This window comes from Corvus hawaiiensis, chromosome 3 (assembly GCF_020740725.1).
Source record: "Corvus hawaiiensis isolate bCorHaw1 chromosome 3, bCorHaw1.pri.cur, whole genome shotgun sequence".
NCBI classification, from domain to species: Eukaryota; Metazoa; Chordata; class Aves; order Passeriformes; family Corvidae; genus Corvus; species Corvus hawaiiensis.
Window position 1 is genome coordinate 37,372,235 of NC_063215.1, and position 22,749 is coordinate 37,394,983.

At 40.2% G+C, this 22,749-nt stretch overlaps 1 protein-coding gene across 5 annotated transcripts in view; it reads right to left on the reverse strand.

Moving 5' to 3' along the window:
• Positions 1 to 22,749, reverse strand: part of RARS2 (arginyl-tRNA synthetase 2, mitochondrial) — a 31,599-nt gene that overhangs the window by 3,346 nt on the left and 5,504 nt on the right. For 2 of the 5 annotated variants that reach the window (XR_007202889.1, XM_048299927.1), the window contains exons 5-17: positions 21,874 to 21,971; positions 20,692 to 20,747; positions 19,078 to 19,161; positions 15,543 to 15,619; positions 13,891 to 14,046; positions 12,325 to 12,431; positions 11,640 to 11,735; positions 9,578 to 9,638; positions 5,040 to 5,116; positions 3,615 to 3,739; positions 2,277 to 2,344; positions 2,068 to 2,177; positions 958 to 1,053 (exon numbers count right to left, since the gene is read on the reverse strand). Coding sequence is in view for 4 of the 5 variants with exons in the window: in XM_048299927.1 (XP_048155884.1) it covers positions 958 to 1,053; positions 2,068 to 2,177; positions 2,277 to 2,344; positions 3,615 to 3,739; positions 5,040 to 5,116; positions 9,578 to 9,638; positions 11,640 to 11,735; positions 12,325 to 12,431; positions 13,891 to 14,046; positions 15,543 to 15,619; positions 19,078 to 19,161; positions 20,692 to 20,747; positions 21,874 to 21,971 (1,211 nt within the window). In the remaining variant the exon portion in view is untranslated. The remainder of the gene's footprint in view (positions 1 to 957; positions 1,054 to 2,067; positions 2,178 to 2,276; positions 2,345 to 3,614; positions 3,740 to 5,039; positions 5,117 to 9,577; positions 9,639 to 11,639; positions 11,736 to 12,324; positions 12,432 to 13,890; positions 14,047 to 15,542; positions 15,620 to 19,077; positions 19,162 to 20,691; positions 20,748 to 21,873; positions 21,972 to 22,749) is intronic. The other 3 variants (XM_048299928.1, XM_048299929.1, XM_048299930.1) reach the window with 3 other exon arrangements.

A 22,749-nucleotide genomic window follows, 5' to 3' on the forward strand; every position in this document is an offset into this window, starting at 1 on the left:
TCTTAAAGACAAGCTGCAGAACTGGGGAGTGCAGGGAGTGCACCCTGATAACGAGGGCTCTGCAGTCATGTAAGAGTATAAAAAAAATCCCAAGAAACAACTCACATGTTTTCTGTGAAATACAATGGCACTGGATAAATAAGACACTACTGGTTTTACTGAGAGCTGTCTGGTCCTGCTGTTGCACAAGAGAGCAGGCAGCAAACCATGGACTGCAGGCAGACCTCTGGAGGCAATTACAGTTAATGGTAGGGCTCTGCAGCCAACATGTGCAGGTCAAAGGAGCCACCTGGTGCCCTGGCATGACTTTTGGAAGTCCTAGTTTTAAACAGATGGCCTCAGGAAGGTCTTAGTATGGTCAAAAGAGTTAACTTGCTGGCACTGCACAGTGTGCAATGCAGTACATAGGAATTCTGAAAGCTTTGGTCACCTCCAACTCCCATCACAGGCTGCACAACATGGACAACTCCCTTGTCTCCATAGTTTAATTATACACCTATGAAATAATGAAAACAGAAACTGCTACACTTTAGGACTGAATTAATGAAGAACATTACTGCTATTAACAGGTACCAATTGTGCATGTTCAGTAGCTCTGAAGAATCCATTTACCTCACCTCCTCTCTCTTTTCTCACGTGACAAAAACAGAACATGAGGGACCAAGCAAATCTGCAGCTAATATTTATACAGAGCTTAGCACACTTTTGTGAAGACAAGAAATAATTAGGAGGCTCATGTACACAGAGTACGTTCCGAATACTGCTTTTTCCATCATATGGCTTCTAAAGCCACAAACACTTCAAATGTTGCAATCCATGTGGCACAAAAGGCAAGTCATTGCCCCAAACAGCCATTTTTTCTGATGATCATGCAGTCTGTGCCTTCTCAATAGGTCAGTGGCATATCCAGATATTTATTTTAAGGGAACTGGTATTTGGAAAGAACACTAGACAAACCTGAGAAGATGCTGAAGAACAGAGATGGCATCTGGCTCTTGCAAGCACGCCACATTAACGTCAGTTAGCTCTGCATTCCCATGCATCTGTTCTAAACTAAAATGTAAGAATGGAAAACAAATGCTGGATGTAAACCACCTCTTAACAATGCTGAACAAAAAAACCAGTAATCTGTGTTTTTAAGAGAACAGGGTAGGCTCTGCTCAAGCTGAATAGAACACTGAGACAGACTAGCTGACTGCAACCTAAGATAAAAAACAAAAAGATTTGTGCTGGCCATTCAGTTAGCAACACAGTTAGAGACACGCATGGACAACAGGTCCAGAAGCTAAAAGGACTAGGGAGGTAGTCAATCCCCCACTAATGGTACCCTGGCACCACCAATACCTACATGATAAGGGAGTACAAGAGGAACAGACCAGAGAAAGGGATCAGGCTTGCATGTTCTCCCCGAACACCATGTCCTGCTACCATTGCCTCAGAACATCAGGCTGCTACACACCTTTGGCCTGAGCCAGGAAGGAATCTTACATGAAAACACATATTGAGGTCCGCTCTGGCAGTTCAGTAAAATTGATTAAACTGTTCAAACTGGACTCTTCTGAAACTCGTTTAAAAAAATAATTAAACATGTCAGGTGTTTGACCTAAGCCAACAGGAAGAGATCTCCTTTTAATCTTGGTTACCAACAGTGGGAAATAACAATGTTAAAAATAATCCACTAGTTACTGTGCTAGCCAAAACATCCAAGTTCTGTGATGTGGTGTATTTTACAAGTTTTGTAAAATACATTTTGGCTTTTACATCAGTTTCCTTAGCTCTAGGCTACCATTCCTCATCACTGACACCAGCCACAAAGAGGCTGTTCCTAGAACTGAGAAAGTACATGAACAGTTAGCTCAGTTCCGTGGAAACGAGGTAGAAAATTAATTTTAATTGGCCTGTTCTTCTGGGAAGTCTCAATGATTTCCATCTTAAACTCACACCTCTGCTGAAAAAGTGAGCATGTGTCATATTTAAGGAGTTAGCACTACTACTACTTAGCAAAGCAGTAAGTTAATAAGGTTAAAATTCATGTCAAACTGTACTGTGCAGAAATGCTCCTCTTACCTATGGAGTCTGGCATGGGTGTACTGCAAGAACACACCTGTATCTCCCCGACTTTGGAGAGCTCGATCCCAGCTAAACTGGTAATCAGATGACAGAAGGCCCCGGAAGTCCTGCAACAATAAATTGGTGTCGCCCAGATAGGGCTCTTCATCTCAATTTGTAACTTCTCACAGATGATGCAAACACCTCGTGAGGCAGCTCAGACTCACCTGAATTATGAGTGCTGCAAGACCAACCTTCTCTGCTGTCTCCACAGGATCTTGTACCTCTTTGGTTGCTGAAGAGAAACAGAAAAAAATCATTAAGTCTGCAGTATCATAATGACCTCTTGCTCAGACCTGGAGATGCCACTAAAAGAGCTTATCTTCCATAACTGTAAACTAGCAATATGGAAATTGTCAGCATGCATGCAGCAAGGAGTCTAGGATATAAATCTCTCTTAAAAGCTGAAAACAGCTGTTTCACATGGGCTTTTTCCCACTTTCCCAGATTTTGAGGTAAGAAGGGTTCATTATGACAGGCCACACAGGCTACCCCAAATTCCTTTTCACAATTCTGACAGCCAGTCTCCAAGATCAGGGAAATGCAGATTTTGCTGAAAAACTGACAAAAAGCTCCAAGTGATACAAGATACATAAACAAAAAAAGGAAAAGTTGTTCTAATGGCTAATGGACCATTTGGATGTACGTTTAGGGAGTATTCACACCATCCACTGTAGATATCTAAACTGACTATACTAAGGGCATCTGAACTGGGAGAATCATGGAATGCTCTGGGTTGGAAGGGACCTTTAAAGATCATCCAGTCCGAACCCCCTGCCACGTGCAGGGAACACCATCTCCTTGTCCAGTGTACAAGGAAAATCATCAGTTTTAAAAAAGCTGAGAAGGCAGAGCAAGGAAGATGCATACTACTTAAGATGCTCACATGGCTGACTCAATCCAGCATCTAACTCCAGAGAGCACAGGGCAGCATTTCACTGGGAACTGCCTGAATCTGTACTGCATCAGGAGGAAATGATCCTGGAACCACAGCCCGATCGAGGTGCAGGCAAACTCTCCCTTCAGTACAATCTGGGGCAGAGCAGTGACCTCCCGGGCACTTGGAACAGCCACGAGGCTGGCAGGGTGACAAGGCAGTAGTGGGAGGCAAGCAAAGGTCACTCTTGCCAGAGAAAGCTGTCAGAGCTATAAATCCTTTGGCTGAAATCTGACTGATCCCTGAACTCCAGCCCCAACCCCACTATTGACTAGTTTGTCTCTCCAGAAAAAAGAGATTGTTGTCCCCAAAGGCAGGTAGTTCCTTCCCAGGGTATGATGAAATAATTTCACTGAATGTGAATTTGCAAATCTGTAATTTAGGGGAGTTCACAGAGTTGCAAAGAATTATTTTAACATTGTTTATATTATGGGAAGTACTAAAAGAAAGAAAAAGGGTGTATCACTGTGATTAGTGCAATGCAGGGAGAAGTGAAGGGTGGAAAAGATGACACAATTTGATCAACACAGAACATCAAAAGAAACTAATAAGACCTGAAATAGCTAACTTTTTGTGGAAGTCATGTTTTCTAACATCCTTGAGCGAACTTCATTTAAAACATCTTCCAGAAAAATTACTTCTCCTCTCCGAGTCTTCATGCCTTGAACTAGACCAAAAGACACATGCTGGCACCTGTGTTGAGAAGCAGCAGGACCAAAATTACATTTCAGTTGAGAGAAATGTTTGTGGTGTTTGTTCAGAGCTGGATTCTCTATCAGGAAACAGCAATAACAGCTGAATAAATAACACTCCAACGTGGGAAGCTTAGTGATATAATCAGCAACTCTCGTTTCAGCAACCAAGCTCCATACTTATTATATAATGAGAAAATTATGATCAGAATTATGATAGCCTGGTCATTTGTGTGCTCTCAGGAATCTCTCTTGCTACTAGCTTTAGTACAGAGGCCTCAATGCAATAATTTGCAATAAATTGAGGAGAGGCAGGATACAGACAGATCAAATTACTGTGGCAACAGAGATCTGTTAATATAATTAGAAAAGGAGTCATAATAATTCTATTGTGGCCACATTAAACTAAAAGTATAATTAATCATTGCTAATAATAAAGTATTCATTGCTTCTGCTCATAATAATCCCAAGTATTATTCATGATTGAGAATCTAAGGTAATTTTAGCACAAGCTTAAGCACTGTGAAAGGAGGCAGGTTGGTATTCCTGAAGGCTAAAACCCTTTATTTAACCACAAAAGACACACAGTCTGGCAGAGAAGAATATGATTTAGTCTGTAGATCCATTACTGACCTTTGCTCAGATTGCTAACAAGATTGGTAATTACAAGGAATTACAGCAGGGATACAGTTCCCTGCAATAGATACTTCAAGCCTGAAGCATGATTCAAACTCTGATTCTGATCTCTGCTGAAATAAAATACTTCAAGAGCTAATAATTTTATATGTGACCAGACAATATCCCAGAAGCTATGCCACAAAGTCTCTTAAAAATTGTTTACCTTTTTCACATCAAGCAGTTATGAAAAACCTGTTAAATGAGAGACAGGGCTGTTTTTCCCATCCTAAACACACGGCAATGACTCCATTCACAAATAAATCAGACCAGCAGGAGTGGACACATAGAATGAAAAGGCTGCTCACGAAGACCTGAGGCTCAACTGCACATAATTCTGAGGGTTTGTTTCTCTGCTGGACTAGTATTAGTTGGGTCCTACAGACCAAATGTCTGCTTGTACCCTGGAGTCCATTACTTGCACACCAGCACCACATCTTGTAGCTTAGTTTCATCCAAAATGCCTTCATGATGTGTGCTATAGCATGGTGGTGGATGGACACCATCAGAAGATTCTCTTCAAAAGAGCACTCCACTGAAATTCCAATGTACATATTATACACATTCTTGGGGGGAAAAAAATTAACCACCAAACCCAGTATATAATTAAGATTTTTAGTACATACCTTTCTGCCCAGTCATAACCCATGAGCTTCAGTATTTGGAATAAATGTTGAAAGTGATTACTTTGACTTTTATCTGTCTAAGGAATAGAATTGATGCATATCAGAAAACACTACGAGTCTGATAAGGAGTAGCTTTTAACACACAAACACACAATACCACAGTGCCAGTAAGTCACTGCAAGCAAAATTAAGACCTACAAAGACAAGCAAGACTTGAAAATTGTGACAGCTGGAATCTATGGCAACAGGACTTTGAGTTATGTTAGAAAAAGAAATCCACCTTTTCAGAAATTATTATTCTCAGGTCATGAAGGCAAAGACACAAAGTGAAAGGAAACCTTGATGTTCTTTAGTTTCTCATGATCTGTGAGTTGCCCATCAAACAAAACATCTCCATTTTCACTTCAGAACCTTGCTGCCCGTTATACCCCTGTGTTACATCACCAGACTCCAAGGGTCTTATGGCTTAGATACAGAACACCTCTTTAAGCGCTCTGCCTCCAGAACCCACTAGTTTCTATCGTCTCCAGTGTGATTTGTAGTTTTACATCATAAGGCAGGTACATAAGTTTTTTTTAAAAAAAGTACACATTATCACAATTTCATAATGATACATCTTGTGCTCTCTTCTACTTTTGGTTACTCTCCTACGAATTGAAGTAGTTTCTGACTGTATGTTATGTCTAACAACAACTACCATGTGGGTTTCTAGCCACAGCTGTTGCTATGAGGTTCATTTTCCTACCTAGTTGTTTCGACTGCCTCACTCAAACTCCTTTTTATCCCTCCTTAAAGAAAAATGCAGAGATAACCAAATAATCACTATTTCCTCGTTTGTTTGGTGTTCTGCGACAGGGAGTGAGCAGTGCATGAAGTGCTTATCTTGTATTCATTCTCAACTCTACCAGTGTATCAAGCACCTGCCTCCTCTCTCCTAGCTCCTCATAAGCTGCTCTGCTCCTTGGAGTCACCTCCCCATGCCAACTCACAAGCAAGGCTGATAAGTGGACAGCTGATAAGTGGACAGCTGATAAGTGGACAGCTGATAAGTGGACAGCTGATAAGTGGACAGCAGTGGTCAGTGCTTCAAACAAGGCCTTCCTTTTCCATGCACCCTACAGATGAGGGGCATCTCTGCACAAAGCCAGACCTCTCTCACTAAATGGCTGGCTTTAAGGTAGAAGCCTGCAGTCTGACAGCATGGATTATATTTAATTCTTCATATATAAAAGCATTTTCATCTCCTTCTTGAGTGCAACATTCAATGGAATCTGAGTATTTCTTTAATAATATGCCACATCTTAAAATGTTTTGAATATTTTGCTCATATCACTGCCTTTTTATGAAATAAGTAGGATTGTTTTAAAACCTAAATTGGTGAATGCACTGATTTACAGCATTACAAGTAGTAAACCAAATTAATGTTCTTTTAAACAAGTTGATCTGATGAAAATAAGATCATCTTATGAAATAAGACTCTAGAGTCTCTAAATAATTTTCTTGTAACAAGATTAGGATTCTGAAATACATTTGTATTTAATTATTAAAGACTAAAATCATTAGCATTCTCATTTAAACCCATTAAGTCCTCCTGCCTCTGGTAACGCTGAATAAAGTCCTAACTCACCACAAAGCAGTGCCACAAAGCAGCAAAGCTCAGCAAGACTGGCAGTTCCCTCACCAGGTTGTCTGTCCCACAAGAGTCTCCTAAGAGTTTGTTTCGCTCTTTTAGGACCCACTTTCTCAGCCCTCAGAAAGTCAGAAATGATAAAAATACTAACCAGGTCCTCTGAAAACTATACAACCTGAGCAAGGCTGAGAGGACAGGCCAAGGCTGATCTGTCATTTCCAACTTGAATGAGACATTGGCTATGATAGACAAATCAATCACATCACAGTCTGGATGTGCTGTGCATGTCCTTGGACTTGAAGGAGACCAGGGAGGCCCAGGCAAGGAATTAAATAGTGACTGATGTTCAGGTACAGCAGCAGTCAGCTCGAGACTATTGCTCCTATGCTTGCTCACTCCATGAGCTGAACATTCAGCTGACACCCTGATTTGTGCAAAGTAGACCCCCAACTGTTCTTTTTCCTAACTGTTCCTTCTCCCTTGCTCCCTGCTACCTCCTGGTATAATAAACACAAATAATTACCTACCCACATGAACTAGACAGGAAACATCCTGAACATCTAATGCACTGAATTTTAACAGCCAGACTGCCCTTTGATGCCAATGAACCCACTGTTCCAGCCAGCAGGGGCAGAAAAACTGCCGCCAAAACCAAATGTTGGGGTTTTAGGAGTTTCCCTTCTGTTTTCTTTTTCTGTTAAAGAATTTTCCCCATACATGTTTCCAGGGGGACAAATTACTTGGTGCTTAAGAAAAACGAAAGACCTGGCCACAGGAGGAGGGGTGCATCTGGCTACTCTCTTTCACCTGGGCTGGTGGGCAGTTAGTTCCCGGCGTTTGGACGGAGAGAGAGGCTGGAAGGAATTTGTCAGCATAGCAGGCTTCTGCTTTTTCAGCTGCCTTCCTTCTACCGGAGAAGCCCCGGGATCCCAAGCCCACCTTTCCCCGGCCCACTGGGAGCCAGGCTGTGGCTGCCCTGCCCCTGTCGCTGCTTTGAGCCTTCACTATATCGTAGCCCCGCACGCCCTGCCTGCCGAGACCTCCGGGAGTTCCCGCTGCAGCTCTGGAGTTCGATACGTCTCGTCTGCCACCCAGGATTTGTGCTCGTCCCTGCAGTTCCAGCCTGCCGTTCCAGCCTGCTGTTCCCGAGGGTCCGGCCGGACACCGGGATCGGCTGCCCAGCGGTTTGTGAAGCCTTTGTCCCATCCCTTCCCGGGATCCCAGGGCACCGGTGCCGCGTGCTCCCCGAGCTCGCTCCGGAGCGCCCCCTGCAGCCGCGGGGGAACCATCGCACCTGCCCTGCTCACCGGGAGCCGCCAGCGCCCCTGCCGGCTGCGAGCGGAACTGCACCCGAGGGGAAAGGGCCCGACAGCCGAGAAGGCTGGGACTGGGTTTGTGATTGTTTGCTGTTACTGCCAGAGTTACTGCTGTTTGTTTGACTGGTTACACACATATAGATATATAATAGTAAAGAACTGTTATTCCTAGTCTTCATGTCTTTGCCTGAAAGCCCCTTAATTTCAAAATTATAATAATTCGGAGGAAAGGGGGTTGCAATTTTTTTTTCCTTCCATTTCAAGGGAGACTCCTGCCTTCCTTGGCAGACACCTGTCTTTCAAACCAAGACACCAAACGATTTTCCCCCAAAATAACCAAAAAGTTCCTGTTCTATGACAACATGTAAGAATAGTAAGCGATGGGAAACTTCCTGAAGACTGAAGCTAAAAGGAGGAATGTGGTTTAACTAGAAGTTGCACTTTGAACTATCTCTCTATTTACTGTTTTGCTTACTGATCTCCCTCCCTGCATCTTGCTATGTGTCATATTATATTGACTTTTGAAAAAGCTGTACAGAGTAGGTACAAAGACATTACCAAACACATCATGACCACATACAGATTTTTTCCACGTTACTAATTCTGGACTTCATATAAAAGAACATGGCTTTCATGATTAATTTTTTTTCTAAATATGAGAAGAAGAAGATTTAAAAGCATCACATGGTATCTCCTTGTTAATATGAGATCAAAAAACAGTTTCAGACAAGTAAGGAGATAGTCCTGCTATTCATATCCATTACTGATACTGCTAGAATTGTTAAAAAACAAAATAATGAAACCAATAAATATAAAAAGATTCCCTGTCTACAACTGCTTCATTTGGATTGATTAAATAGTACTTTATGTGCAATTTCTACATAATGAAACTAAGGCATTGTTCAAAGCCATAAAAATGTACATTTCAGATAAGATATCAGGACTTCAGAGTAGACTGAGAAATTAACGGTCTAAAATTAATCTAAATTAGCATTTTAAAACCCTTTATAACACTAACAGCTTTTTCTGGTTTGTTTAATTATTAATTACAACATTTATACAGAAAATATGTCAAATCAAGTAAAAGTTCCTTTCAAACTAATTGCAATAAATTTTTTTAATAGAGAATAACTCCAGAGCTTATTTCCATAAAATCATGAAAAGGCTTGGGTTGGAATGGACCTTAAAGATCATCTTGTTCCAACCCCCCTGCTGTGGGAAAGGACATCTTCCACTAGAAAAGGTTGCTCAGAGCACCATCCAACCTGGCCTTGAACACCTCCAGGGATGAGGCAGCTTTTCTGGGCAATCTGTTCCTATGTCTTAGCACCCTCACAGTGAAGAATTTTTTCCTAATACCTAATCTAATCCTACTCTCTTTCAGTTTAAAGCCATTTTTCAACCATTGTAGGGGTCATGCACTGAAACAGAACCAAGAAACACTGCCACACAGAGGCACAGCTGCTGGGCAGTAAGAGCATCTATTTTACTGCCAAAAATACTGTGTGTCAAAGTCGTATTTCAAGCCAGAGGCCCCTGGGTTACTGGAGAGAGTCAGCACAAAAGTGTGTGCTGAATCTAGAATTACTTACCACATAAATCATGGTATCCCAGCTGTGCTTGTTCATTCTGTCTATGGCAGCTGCGAGATCTCTGAAAGAGATAACGAGAAACTATTTGGACTTTCACTCAAACATACCTCACTATTTGCCTCTTAGAAAAATAATCTGCTTTTTATGGAGGGGAGAGGACTTCCTGAATAGAAGGATCCATGTATGCCTTACACATAAAAAAGGATATGTATACTTTGCTGATGACACATTTGAAATGTTTTTTTAAACCACTACCTAATAAAATAACTGAGAAAATAGTTCTTTGGTGCAGAGTAAGTCCAGTCTCTGTCTTTCTATTGGGATGTGAGAAAAACAACCCTTCCCTGGAAAACTAACCCAGTGTTCAGCAACAGCTTAAATAGTACAAAGCTCACCTTCACACACACACACACACACACAGAGGAGTGTCACAGGAGAACCATCAGCCTTGTATTCCAGACTGAAACCCTCCTCAGGGGTCACCACAGCAGCCCTCCAGACCACCTGGCTGAGGGAGGGTACTTCCTAAGGGACATGCAGGATGAAAGGGAAGAGCATTTGCAATTGCACAAGACTTGTTATGGGATGCTTAGGGGAGGAACCAAAGGCAAGAAAAGAGAAGGAGAAGATGGTAACCGGGATGGGTGGCTTTGATTGCTGGTTTTATGTTTGCCTAGTTCTGCCCTGCACCTCATCAGCACAATCTGTCCTCTCTGCCCATGAAACTCCATTTCAAACTCTCCTGGGGTCAGGGGGCTCTCTCCTGTGTCTGCATGCGTGTTTGGAGTGTCAGCAGCTGGACCTGGGGACTACAGCTCATGCAGGCCCTGCATCCGTGGTGCCAGCAACTGAGGGAACTGGGCATAAGCAAAATGAAGTGATAACAACTGGAGTCTGACCAAGGGTCACAAGGCATCTCTGCTGCCAACAGCTGGAGTGAGGGCACACACATCCACGCATGACTGACAGCTAATATCAAGCTGAATAGCCAAGCAAGTAGGTGAAGTATCCTGGGGAGTCTCCAGGTGTGCCTTCAAAGATGAGGTACCCAGAGGAGTCTGTACTGTTGGCATCAGAGGGTCCAGGCCAGCTGCTGGAGAGACCACAGGGACCTCCAGCTACTGGAGGGATACATACTGCACATACAATACATATGTATATGACTTAAATTATTAAATAACATATATATCACATACGTAATACAAGTATATATCTCAATATATATCACACACACATGTGTATCTATACACATACATATATATATATGCCTATTTCTTCACAGTAATAGATACTCATCCTGATCACCCAGAGGGCAACAAAATGCCCAATGTGCTGAGTGGTTTTGGCCCTGTGCATGGGCCTGCTGAGATCAGGGGTTCAGCCTTATTCCTGGCTGACCGGCAGACATGGAGCTGTGGCATCTCTGTCTCTATTTGGCTACAGGATTCAGCAGCTCCCTCATGTGCAGGATTGACTGTAGCATCTCTCTAATACCCTTGCCCTGAAAAGCTGTGCAGAGTTTACCTTGAGGGCTAGACACTAGATTTATTTACGTTCCTGGCACAAAGAAACTGTTAAGGCTTCCATATTAAAATACCCAAGAGGAATTTTAGGATACTGATGAGATGGCAGGAAAACAGCAATAAAATTGATGTTACAGTGCTGGTGGTCCACTGAGTCAATGAAGACATGGCTGAACAAGCAATTTTTTTCTGCATCACACTGTCAATAAATATTTTAAGCAAAGGTCTTTCTAAAACCTTCATCATTTGGCAACTATTTATTAGATCCAGAGATCCCAGCTTTGTTTTCAAAGTTAGTAGCTGGAGAGAGTATTATGATTTATGTGAAGAGGAGATTTACTAACAGATTGCTTAAGGGGAGGAAAAGTATTTAAGAGCCATTTTCATCCCACCATAGTTACATTGCTAGTTTCACTTACTAGCGAAGGTGTTCCATCCTAGAAATAAAAAGCTTCAAAATCCATGCTATCAGTTACAAATGTGCTCATGTTCACAAGTTCCCTGGCAAAATAACTGGCAACGAACAAAGATGGGCTTGCCTTGTTATATAAAGAGATGTCCCATCACTGCGCATGACAGTGGAAACTGTTGAGAGGTCTTTCTTCTCCGAGAGATCCACAATTCCTGTCCCTTTTCTGTAAGTTGAGGGAAGACACTGATGTCACTGCAAGCTAGTACACAGGTATGTTCAGGTAAGACTGAGGTCAGAGCCAAAACAAAGGCCTCTTGCCACAAGGAGGCCTCCCTCTAGACACTCTCATACTTTTTCTTTGAATGATTGTCTCCTTTAAGTCTTTTTGTAAGTTTGCTGTCACCACTGCTGATGCCAGGGAGCAGCCTGCCCACATTCTGGTGCATTCCACGATTACAGCTTCCACCCCAATTCAGCCAGGCACCTCTTTCATCAAGGCAAGGGTCTCATCCAATTCCGCTCATTAAATGGCACATGCAGCTACCCAACTAATCAACAGGCTAAAACACCATTAGGAGTTGAACATTGTCATTGTACCCAGTTTGTCACAGCCAGGCTTCTGTGCTGGTCACAGAAAAGGAAAATGTAATTTTTAGCTGTGACTGCACAAATCCTGACGGTCTACCAGAACAGCTACCAAAACCATCTAGAGAAAACTCTTCCCCTCAGATTATGTACAAACCTCACTCATCGTATCTTGAGTGCAACTGAGATGTTAAATAAGCTAACCAATAGACTGCATGAGTTCATACATTGTTTTCTGAAGGAGTCCTTTATCTTCCAAGATCTTTAGAACTTCCTGGGCCTTCTCTTGGTAAAATGATTCTCCAGAATATTCATCAAAGTGCACTCCTAGACGCTGATAAGTTCCAAGAATATCAAAGAAGGGTAACATCGTTAAGATTAAGGCTAATCATTTTTCTTCAGACTAAGTCAGATTATAGGTGACAGATCAGATACAGTGCAAAGTTTAATTTTATTCCAGTAAATGTCACTTCATTGTTAAAACAAAAGGATGCTTGAATTTTGATTTAATCAATTTCTGCATTAGAATGAATCTCTCCCTGAGTTGAATACAGTGTTGGATATAACATTCATGAGAAATCAGGCATAAACTGGTTAGAGCAATTAGTACACAAATTCTGAGACAGGTTTCTAACTTGCTGTGCCAGAGGTGAAACAAGTGGGTTTGGACATGAAACCAACCCTATTTTAAAAGGATGCTAAAAGGAATTTTAAAAAGTAAAAGCTACTCACAAACATTGCTGAGCATACAGAAATCACTATCATGAAGGATAAGGGTACACTCAAGAGAGACAAGATGACCTTAACTGTCAAACCTGGTCAGGTCATCAGTTCAATATTTTTTAGTTTGAATGAAATTGGGAGAGAAAGACCTAGCTGTACCAGTCATCATGTGATCGATGATGGGTGACCTTCAAGATCCAGCCCAGCACCTACTTGCCCTCAGAGGTCAGCTTTCCACAAGAATTATCAAGTGTCTTGCTCAGGAGATCTTAACTTACAGTACTTTCTTGGCTCCAGTGATATGTTTCAGGGAAGAAGTTAAAGTACAGCCAGGTTATTTGGATTATAAACTGTTTCCCAATTTTTTAAGATTAATTTTTCAGTCAGTGGCACAAACATGTCCCATGGAACAGCAGACACTGGCTCCAGTCATGAGATCAGAGTGTGCAACAGATGGCTGTATGTTACCTCAACTCCACCAGCAGTGAACTCCTGCTGCTACAATTTCTTACACCCAATTTAATATGCAACATTATAACATTAGATCAGAAATGTGAAAACAGAGTTATCTTCTAATAAAATTTATTACATGGAAACTATTAAATTTGGTGGGTTGTTGCTGACTTCAAAGATAAAGCAAAACTGAGCAATATTTATCCAGCACTGATTTGCCTTGCTGCTTAGCATCACACTCTGAACTTCAGGACTTCTGAGAAAGGAGAATTAGTCTAAAAGCCAGTTACGTGGACACCATTAGATAAAACGTATCTAGGATGTCAGCAACTAAAGTAACAGCCTGCTTGGATGAGAAATCAACTACTGTGCTTTTTCCAAGCAGAATGGGGCTTAACTGGGCATACTGAGAAAGAGCGTCCCCACAACATTCTAAAGTTTATGGGAAAGGCAATGAATTGATAACATTAGAGCAATCTCTGATCCCAAGTCAGTTCACTGCTTGGCAGTTTCCTGGATGAAAAGGTGCTGTGCACTGTCAATTATATTGATGAAACAATGGAGAAACAGAGACCATTTTACCAGCAACACAGAAAAAACATTTGGATGATTTGTACCTTGTAAATCCGGATGTATTCCTCAATACTGAGGTCTCTAAATAGCTTCCAAATTGACAATGTCTGCTCATCATGTTCCTCCAGTTTTCTAAAGAAATCCTTAGCCAGCTTTTTTGTGTTTTCATCTTCTGCTGCTTTGTTAATCTGCACATACACCTAAAATATAATGACACTGAAAATGTTGAAGTAGTATAATCCTCTCCTCCAATAAAAACAGTTCTACAAGAACAATACAAATTCATTTAAAGATGACATTTTTAATGTCAAAATTTTAAAGACATGTTAAAGCAACACATTTCCCATTTAAAGAATGAATGAATAGCCCAAAGCCCAATAGGAAAATGTTCAGCTTATCTTGAAAGAAGATGAATGTCCTAATTCCTTACTGCTGTCACTATCATCCTCTTCATAACCTTGAAACAACTGCAGCAGCAAAATATGGAAGAACTAATTTATGCATGAAAGGGAACCTATCGTGGACTTTTAAACCACAGACTTGTCTTCAGAGGACCACAAAATTGACATTTATAGCAACTGCACTGCCTAAAATTGAGATAGCAGTTGAAGCAGCAAAATCCTTGATAGACTCAGTATTTTACAAGCTCATATTCATAAGAAAGATTGATTTCACACAACAGCAGAAAAAGCACCATTTTGAAACACATCTCAGTCTTTGATATAGCTAGGGATACAGCTGAACAAACACTTAAAAACTGCGAATAACTGAGAAACTAATTTGGTCTCAAACAACTACTGTTTTAGAATCTTTTCCGTCTTGACTGAATACTGTTCTTTACACTTAAAGACAATTTTTTTAAGGTCATAAAGCCTACATGCTACTGCAATAGCTGGTATTTTAAAGCTTTAGTGCAAAATTCAAGTATTAAAAATTTAAATTCTAACAATGGACAGAAATTATAAACAAAAATTAAGTAATACACAGTGACGCACAACCACAAAAATATGACTGCTTCTTGTTTTCTCTTTCAATCAGTCCTACAACTCTAGAACACCTCAGTGTTGAAAATCTATCAATTTAAATCCGCAGGGCTCAGGGACAAGGGAACAAGGGAATAGAATTTACCTGTGTCAAAGAAGCTGGCAAGCTCAGAAGAAGCTACCCTGCCACATAAACAATCTGACTAACATGCATTCAGCTGTTGCGTGTCCAAGTATTCAAACACAGTTTGCTCCTTTGCCAGGAGACAGATTTATACTGTTGTGTTTGTGACACGCTGCCTGAACACCAGAATCAGCCATAGCTCCCATATCCAGCTCCAAGGGTGAAGCACAGCTCAGCTTTGCGATAAGCAAACACTGACAGTGCCACACAAGAACCCTGACTGACAAAGCCCCATTAACGTGTGAGATCTTTCTTTTAGAGGACGAGGGCTTGAACATCAGCCATTCATGAAATTTTGCTCATCTCTCCTCATGGTTATTGGATCTGTGCAGGAAAGTACATAAATCCCTTATGTGCATTGTTACACCCAGCACCGCTGTCACACAAAGATCACTTACAAGTCCCAAAAGATCAGCAAAAAGTAAATAGTAACTCAGATGGTATTAGGCATATTTGAATAAAGCATGCCAACAACCAAACCCCTATTAATCCTGGAAAGACAAATCTAGTTGGTCTTCTCTGAACTTACCTCAAAAAGGTGTTGTAAAGGACTGGATTTTAGTTTTTCTTTGCTGCCAAAGGATTGGAAACCAACACCCAATAAGCCTTGAATAATAATTAGATACAGAGTTAGACAACAGACCAGAGTATATTGAGAAGTTATTTTTGTAAGTCTAGTCTTAACACTGTAACCAAAGCCTTACACTTTAAAACAATATAATGGGTGTATGCTACAAAAAAAAAAAATCAAAAGCATAACCTATTATTGCACTGCAAAAACACCCCCTCTCCCCCACCCCAACCACGGAAAATATAATAGCTAGAAAATAGTCAGAAATACTATGTTGATTTTTCAATTCCTCACGAAAGGAATTTGTGTTTCTGGACTTGTACAGAAAATTATCTTTTACACAGCAGCAAGCAGTAAATGAGAAGCCACACAGTGGAAACTGTCCAGCAACAGAACATACTCAAAATTCCTTGTTTTGCTTCCTCCCTTATTAGTATTACCATTTCAAGGACGGTAAGAACTGGGATACAATGTGGAATTCCTCGTATCACTCATGCCATGTTTTCAAGGGAAATTTTTGCTGCCTGCTTAGAATATGCAGCTTTTTTGAGCATCCAATTTGGCTTCAGGACTTTCCAAAAGCCATCCAAAAGGGCAAGAAATCCAAATCCCAATCTTTTTGCCTAAATGAAAAGACCCCATTAACTCTGTCAGTAATGTAGCAATATTAACATGTCAGTCTCTTAGATTATCTGAGGCTGGCTTTAAGGTCAGTTCATTCCTCTGAGCTGACAAGGACCAGGACCGATGTAGGAAAAGGTATGCAGGTATCCCTTTGGAAAACTCTCTGCAACTAAATAGCACTGTCTCAAGAACTTCCTTCTTAGAAACACTGAGTACAGAAGAAGATATGGCAGACTTAAAGAAGAGGAACAGGTTAGGTTTTAGGAAATAAAATTAGTCTAATCCAACTGACAGGGAGTTTAGTTAAGGACAGCTTGTTCTATGGGCAATCAGAGCTCGGTTTCCTAATGATCTCTCTTAAATATTAGTGTATCTAAACATTCCACTATTCAATGTTGACTTTACACTCCAATCTCCAGCACAGCTGCCAGTCTTTATTCAACACAAACACATCCTTCCACACATTTGCTGTCTTTCCCAAATTATTCCCAGACCTTGTTACACTCACTGGTTAATGGCAAGATGCAGCACATGTTGGGACTGATTGTGACTTAGAGGTGCTGACTGGTTAGCCAGCAAGTTAAACACAACAGTTAACGTTCTCTCTCAGAGGTTAATACATTGTATTTCTACCCTTACTCAACTGCCAACTGCCATTAATTCCAAAAGAAATTCACTCTCTCGGAGATATCTTTCTTTGTCAGATCTGGCTAAAGTTGCCCAAAGCATTCAAAATTTATTAGGAGCAGAGTGACAGGAAGACAGATGGACAGATAGTGTGACTGCATAAGCTTTGTTACCTTAAGAAACCTGCCCCAAAACTGCCTAAAGGCTGAGGGTTTCTTTGCTCTGTTTCAGGAAAATATGTTTTCAATTATTACATTTTAAAGCTTCTGACAACAGCAGTTGTAAAACCAGCTGACAGATCGTTAATTACAGCACTGCTTCTGAGAAAGGACCCTTACAATAACACTGCTATGCTATAATTCTGCGAAGCCTGAGTATTATTTGTTATAATACCTGCCATATATTTGAGCTGAGCCAGCCCAAATAGAGAGGGGAGTACCTACTTTGAAAGAAATAGTTGGAACTACTAGGTCAAAAGCATGATTGTAAGAGCTGTGTGCTGCACAAATGGCACACATGTAAATAACAGGTATTGTGATCTCATACCTTCAGGAACCTTTTTATTAAAATACATAAAACTCCTGATATTCAGACTTCAGAGTGCTATTTAGTATCTTCAAAGGCAGACTGAATGAGGTCAGCTGAGAAGCCTTTTATCCACATAGCATTTCACTGCTTAACTGTCACTGCCACATTCATCATACAATAGTGCAGTGATAAAATTATGTCTAAGGGGCAAAAATGAATGAAATATGCAATGACGAAATTTACCAAATTTTTGGTGAACTCATTCTGTATTCAGTTCTTATGAAACAAATCATAAGTGAAGCAAAGCTGTGCTATAAGCTACTGTTTCATCACAAACAGGATCAGGAAAGACAAGCTGCAGGGGAAATAATTTAATAAGGAGCATTCTATTACCGCTCTCACAGTCCTGAGAATGTTATACTGCACTGTCTAAAATCCAGGAATTTAGTCTAGAAGGACAAGAGGTAGAATAGAAATATTCTCGGCACTCTGGGTTCCTACAGAACTGAACATACTTTAGTTTTCTACACTTACAAATCTGAATATAAAAATGGAGTGAAAGTAGGGTATTTACATTCAATTTTTAACCCAATTCTCTTCATAAAATTGATTCCTTGATGTCCCCATAAACAGCAGTACCATTGAAACTTGAGGAGGCAGCATAAGGGCTGGAATAAACAAAAGTGACCATTTAACAGACACTGCACTTTGTGTTTGCCATTTAAACATCAATAAATGGATGGTTTCCAGAGCCTACTGCCAAAGTGGTGGGGATTTTTATAGTTTACAGAGGTGTACCAGCTTTCAAGAATGAGGAAGTGGGCATGACTGCCTTTTTTTTAATGCCTAAAAATATTCCAAAACCAGCTTTTTGGGGGAAATTGGAAAAGTAGAAGAGAATATAGATCAATTTCTAATGCAAGATTAACAACAGAAGTCAACAAAGTTGTGAATGCTATGGATGGGTCAGCTGCCATAACAGAAGGATAGCTACAGATCCAGCAATGGGACATAAATGATCTCTGGTCAGGGAATAAATACCAAGCCATGCATCCTCAGGCTACACTTGAGAGGACTTTTCAGTCTCCACTGATCTAATGGACATTTCAGAAGAGGTAGGGGTGTCTATGTGTGTGCACACAGGACTGATAGTCTTCCAGGCCCTATTCACTTGCACATTCTGCACCTACACACCTCTCTTTTGCTACATTTTAGGGGGAAACAGTATTTTGGGGAAAGTGCAGGGATATCTCTAAAGATACAAACTCTCTGGGCCCCAACATGCCAAAATGTGGTTGTTGTGGAAATTAATTATGCTCTATGAATAATGAGAAAAGGAACAACAACAACAAAACCCTCAAAACCAAGCAACCAAAGAAAAAAAATCCAAGCCCAAATGAAAAAACCAAACCCCAAACCAAAACATATAACCCCCAAACTACACGTTTAATCTGAGAGAGGAGCTACTGAGGGACAGAAGGACAGTTGGATAAATTTGGTCCTGTCTTGTACATCAGTACAGGTCAAACTGCTGATGGATCAGTCTGGATTGTTTTCTTCAGAATTTTTTAAGGAGATGTACATCCATGGAAACAAGATATCATTCCTCATGAGTGCAGAGTGAATCCAACGGGCCTACAAAAACTGAAGCTGGAAACCTAGATCATATCATACAGTAGAAAAGGGCACAGAGTAAAAAAATATTGAAACGTACCAAACTGCATGCCCCAATCACCAAGGTAATTTATTCTTACTACTTCATGTCCCAGTGCAACTTTGAGATTTGCTATAAAATTCCCTGGTAATGAAACAAAAATGGTATTATTCTTCAGTAGTAGGTAGTCTCTCATCTCTATAGAATAGTTTTCTGGTTTTGTATGATCAGTATTCAAAATGAAGAGGAAAATACTCCATAGAATTTGCTAAAATACCTGACAACCGAAAACAGCAGTAGCAGTAACAAGCAAGTTCCTTTCTGAGCAGGAACAGAAAGGCTGGGCATCTGAACTGTGCAACAAAGTATCTCACACAACAGGTATAAAAACAAACACAGGTGTATGTACTGCAAAGTATAAGATCATGAAAAACCTTTTAAAGTCTTCTTGTATTCTCACAAATATGTGGCATTATACGCAATTCCATCACAGTCAGGCAACCTCATACCAGGTTAGGCAAGCACTCAAAATTCATGAACTGCTGTTAACTGTGATGCCAAAAAGAGAACATCAAGTCCTGAATCTCTGTAGGCTGTTAGAGCACTTCTGAGTTCTACAATTAACACACTATGCTCCAAACTTGTCATATCATATAAGGACTTCTTACTTTCAACTGCTTTTACAACAAAAACCCTTCATCTCTTTCCTGAGCTTAGTTATAGCCTTAGAATTTACACAGTAGAAATACCCACATCCCTTCCTCTACTTTCCTATGCTTCAAGGGTACCTTTTAATTACAATACTGTTGTAAAGGATGCAGAAAGCTCTCTCTTCTGCTGCTGTTACAACACCAGATTACAGCTTGCAGTTACTTTCAATTCCATTCTCTGTAGTTAATTAATTCTCTTACTCTGGGACAAACATAGATCTACAGAACTATTTTTGAAAGTGGTTTTCTTTTGTAACGAAGGATCCAGAAATGGAACATAAAAAAAGCTCAAGATATGTCATTTCACTCAACTATCTGTCCATAGAAGAGGCAATTACTTTATGCAATTAATAACTATACATGATACATTAAGTGTAATTAAAAACTAATACATTATTAGATACAGAGATTTTGTAGGATCTTCTGCTATAACCTACTAGTTTTTATTGTGAGATCAGGAAATGAGGGAGAAGCAAAGTTTTCCACTTACCATTAGAGCACTGCACAAGAAATTTATTAATTATTCTATTAGAAATTACAGCAACTGTGTCAGTAACACTGGCATAAAGTAATTAGCATATAAAAGCAAGCTTTCTGCAGGACAGCCACCAAGACATAACCATCTGAACTGCTCTGCAGTCCAGTGCAAATTGAGAATTTAAATTTCAAAGGACTCTCATAACACCTCAATGAAAACTGCCTTGGGTGTCTTTGAAGACCAATTTTTAACTACTTCATTTAATATTCACAGTCGTAAAACTATATTATGTGTGACTTAATAAATCTGCCAGCAACACACCATGTTCTTTTCTTCACTGCATAATGAGCAGAAGGGTTTTAATTAGCAAGTTGAGCCTGACACAGCCACTCACACCCAAGCAGTGAAATGCTAGCAGTGCTCTCCTGTCAAGGGAAGCAGGCAGACAAAGCAGCCCTCCCAGGAGACAGTGAAATGCACACTCACCTACTATGGTGGAACGCAGATGTCCTATGTGAAACTTTTTGGCAATATTAGGGGAGCTGTAACAGATTTTTACAAATAATGTTTGTTCAGTGTACAAAACTGCCAGATCACCAAGTTAAAAGAATTCAACTCATGCATCTAGCAGAGCTGAAATAAAACCTCCATTTTCAATCTTCCCATAAGATTCCCTGATTAGCTTCTGTCCTAGACAGCAAGTTTTCCTATCCAACCAGCTTTCCCTCCAGTATCAGGTAACAGACAGGGCTGTGGTTAAACCACCCCACAAACCAACCCAACAACAACAAAAAAATCTAACCAAAGCCCAGCTGTGCTAGTGACAAAGAACCGAAAATATCTCCTCCCTTTTTTACATGTTTAGGACACATGGATCATTCTCCTCTTGTCTTTATTAGAGATAAATCTGATACCAGGATGAGAGACCTTGTGTACAAGGATCAGTAAGCAAAATTAAATCTTTCCAGCAATGCCCACCCCCACAATGAAAAAAAAAACCAACAAAATCCAACTCTCTACACAACTGTTTGCCCAGATAAAAAAAAAGAAAGTTCAGCTATGAAAATTCAACCTCCAAATTAAAGCCAAGTTCTTACTTTCTGTGACTATGGAAGCCTGTAGAGGGAATATTACTAAACAAAAATATTTATCCATAAAAAAATCTGAGTCAGCCACTTTTCATTCCGTGAGTAGGTGACAGTCAACAAAATTGCACTGGAAAAAAATTTAGGGGGCGGCAATTAACAAGATTTAGCCAGACAAATGCCTGTCTGCTTTAACAAGTCAGGGAGGAAGGTATTAAGGTGAAAAAAGAAATGGATTAGTGGCTGGAAATTCAGATTTTGTTGCTTCATAACAAAATAAAAAGATGCTTTCTTAAAAACTGAATGCTATTAGGCATTAAATGACAATATTCTTAATGGAGGGCAGTGTAAGGCACAAGCTCCTTAAATACCACAAGCATGTTTTGGGAAAAAGCCTCAAATCCCTCAATATAATTTATATTCTACTTGGTGAATATATCAGTGTCAAATACAGCTTAATATAATCCTGTAAAAATATGGTTTAACATCAGAGGCATGACACTTTACGGCAATGAATGTCAACCGGAAAATATCAATCAGCAGACAAGGCAATTACCTCAAAGGACCCCTCAAATGGGCTTACCTGAACTCAATCACTGCCTTTTGTCTGGGAACTGTAGAGAAAAGTTCACTTTTTACTCCGTACTCTGAACCATCTTTCCACACCTGCTGCAGCACAGTCTAAATAAAGCACAGTTGGAAAAAAACAAAAACACACACAAAAAAGTTTCATCAACAGAAAGTATCACCAAGAAAACTGTTTACCAGCCACAAAGGAGACTGATCCCACATCCTTTACTCACATTAGTAATCAGATTGCTGGTTTGCCAAGCAAACAAGGTCTCATACACAGATGAAAATACCACCAACTTTTGAAAGCTGTATCTGATCAAGTAAAAAATTTAAGAGAAATTGTAGGCAGAATTTTGGTGAAAATAAAGGCTGAATTTTGTGGAAACCTTCTACTTTTTCAGTGCCAAAGAAAGCCAACTCTTCAATTCCCATGTGTCCAAACACCCCTTCTTTCTCTCTCCCATCTGCAAGTCTGTAAGGCCACTATGAATGATCTGTACTAAAATGTGTCTACTTTGCAAGTCTGGAGACTGTGTAAAATGACTTAAAAAATTCCTCAAGACAGTTTGTGTGAGTATTGTCAGTAATGTGTTCACAGCACCAAGTCAGTCCCTACATAAACTGAAACATGTAAGATCACACAGGCCAATGCTCTACAGACCTAATCCACAAAGCTGTATGCACTGGACAAGTTTCCTGAAGATAACAGAAGCCTTTAACAAAGTGAAATAAAGTGGAAATCTCACTTCATTCAGTGGAAATTTTTCTTATTTTTCCCACTCAAAAAAGCACTTTAAAATTTTTCTGTAACAGCTATTGATTTTTTTTTTTTTTAAGGAACAGCATCTGTAAAAAACCCTTTAATTCTGTTCTTACTATGACACCT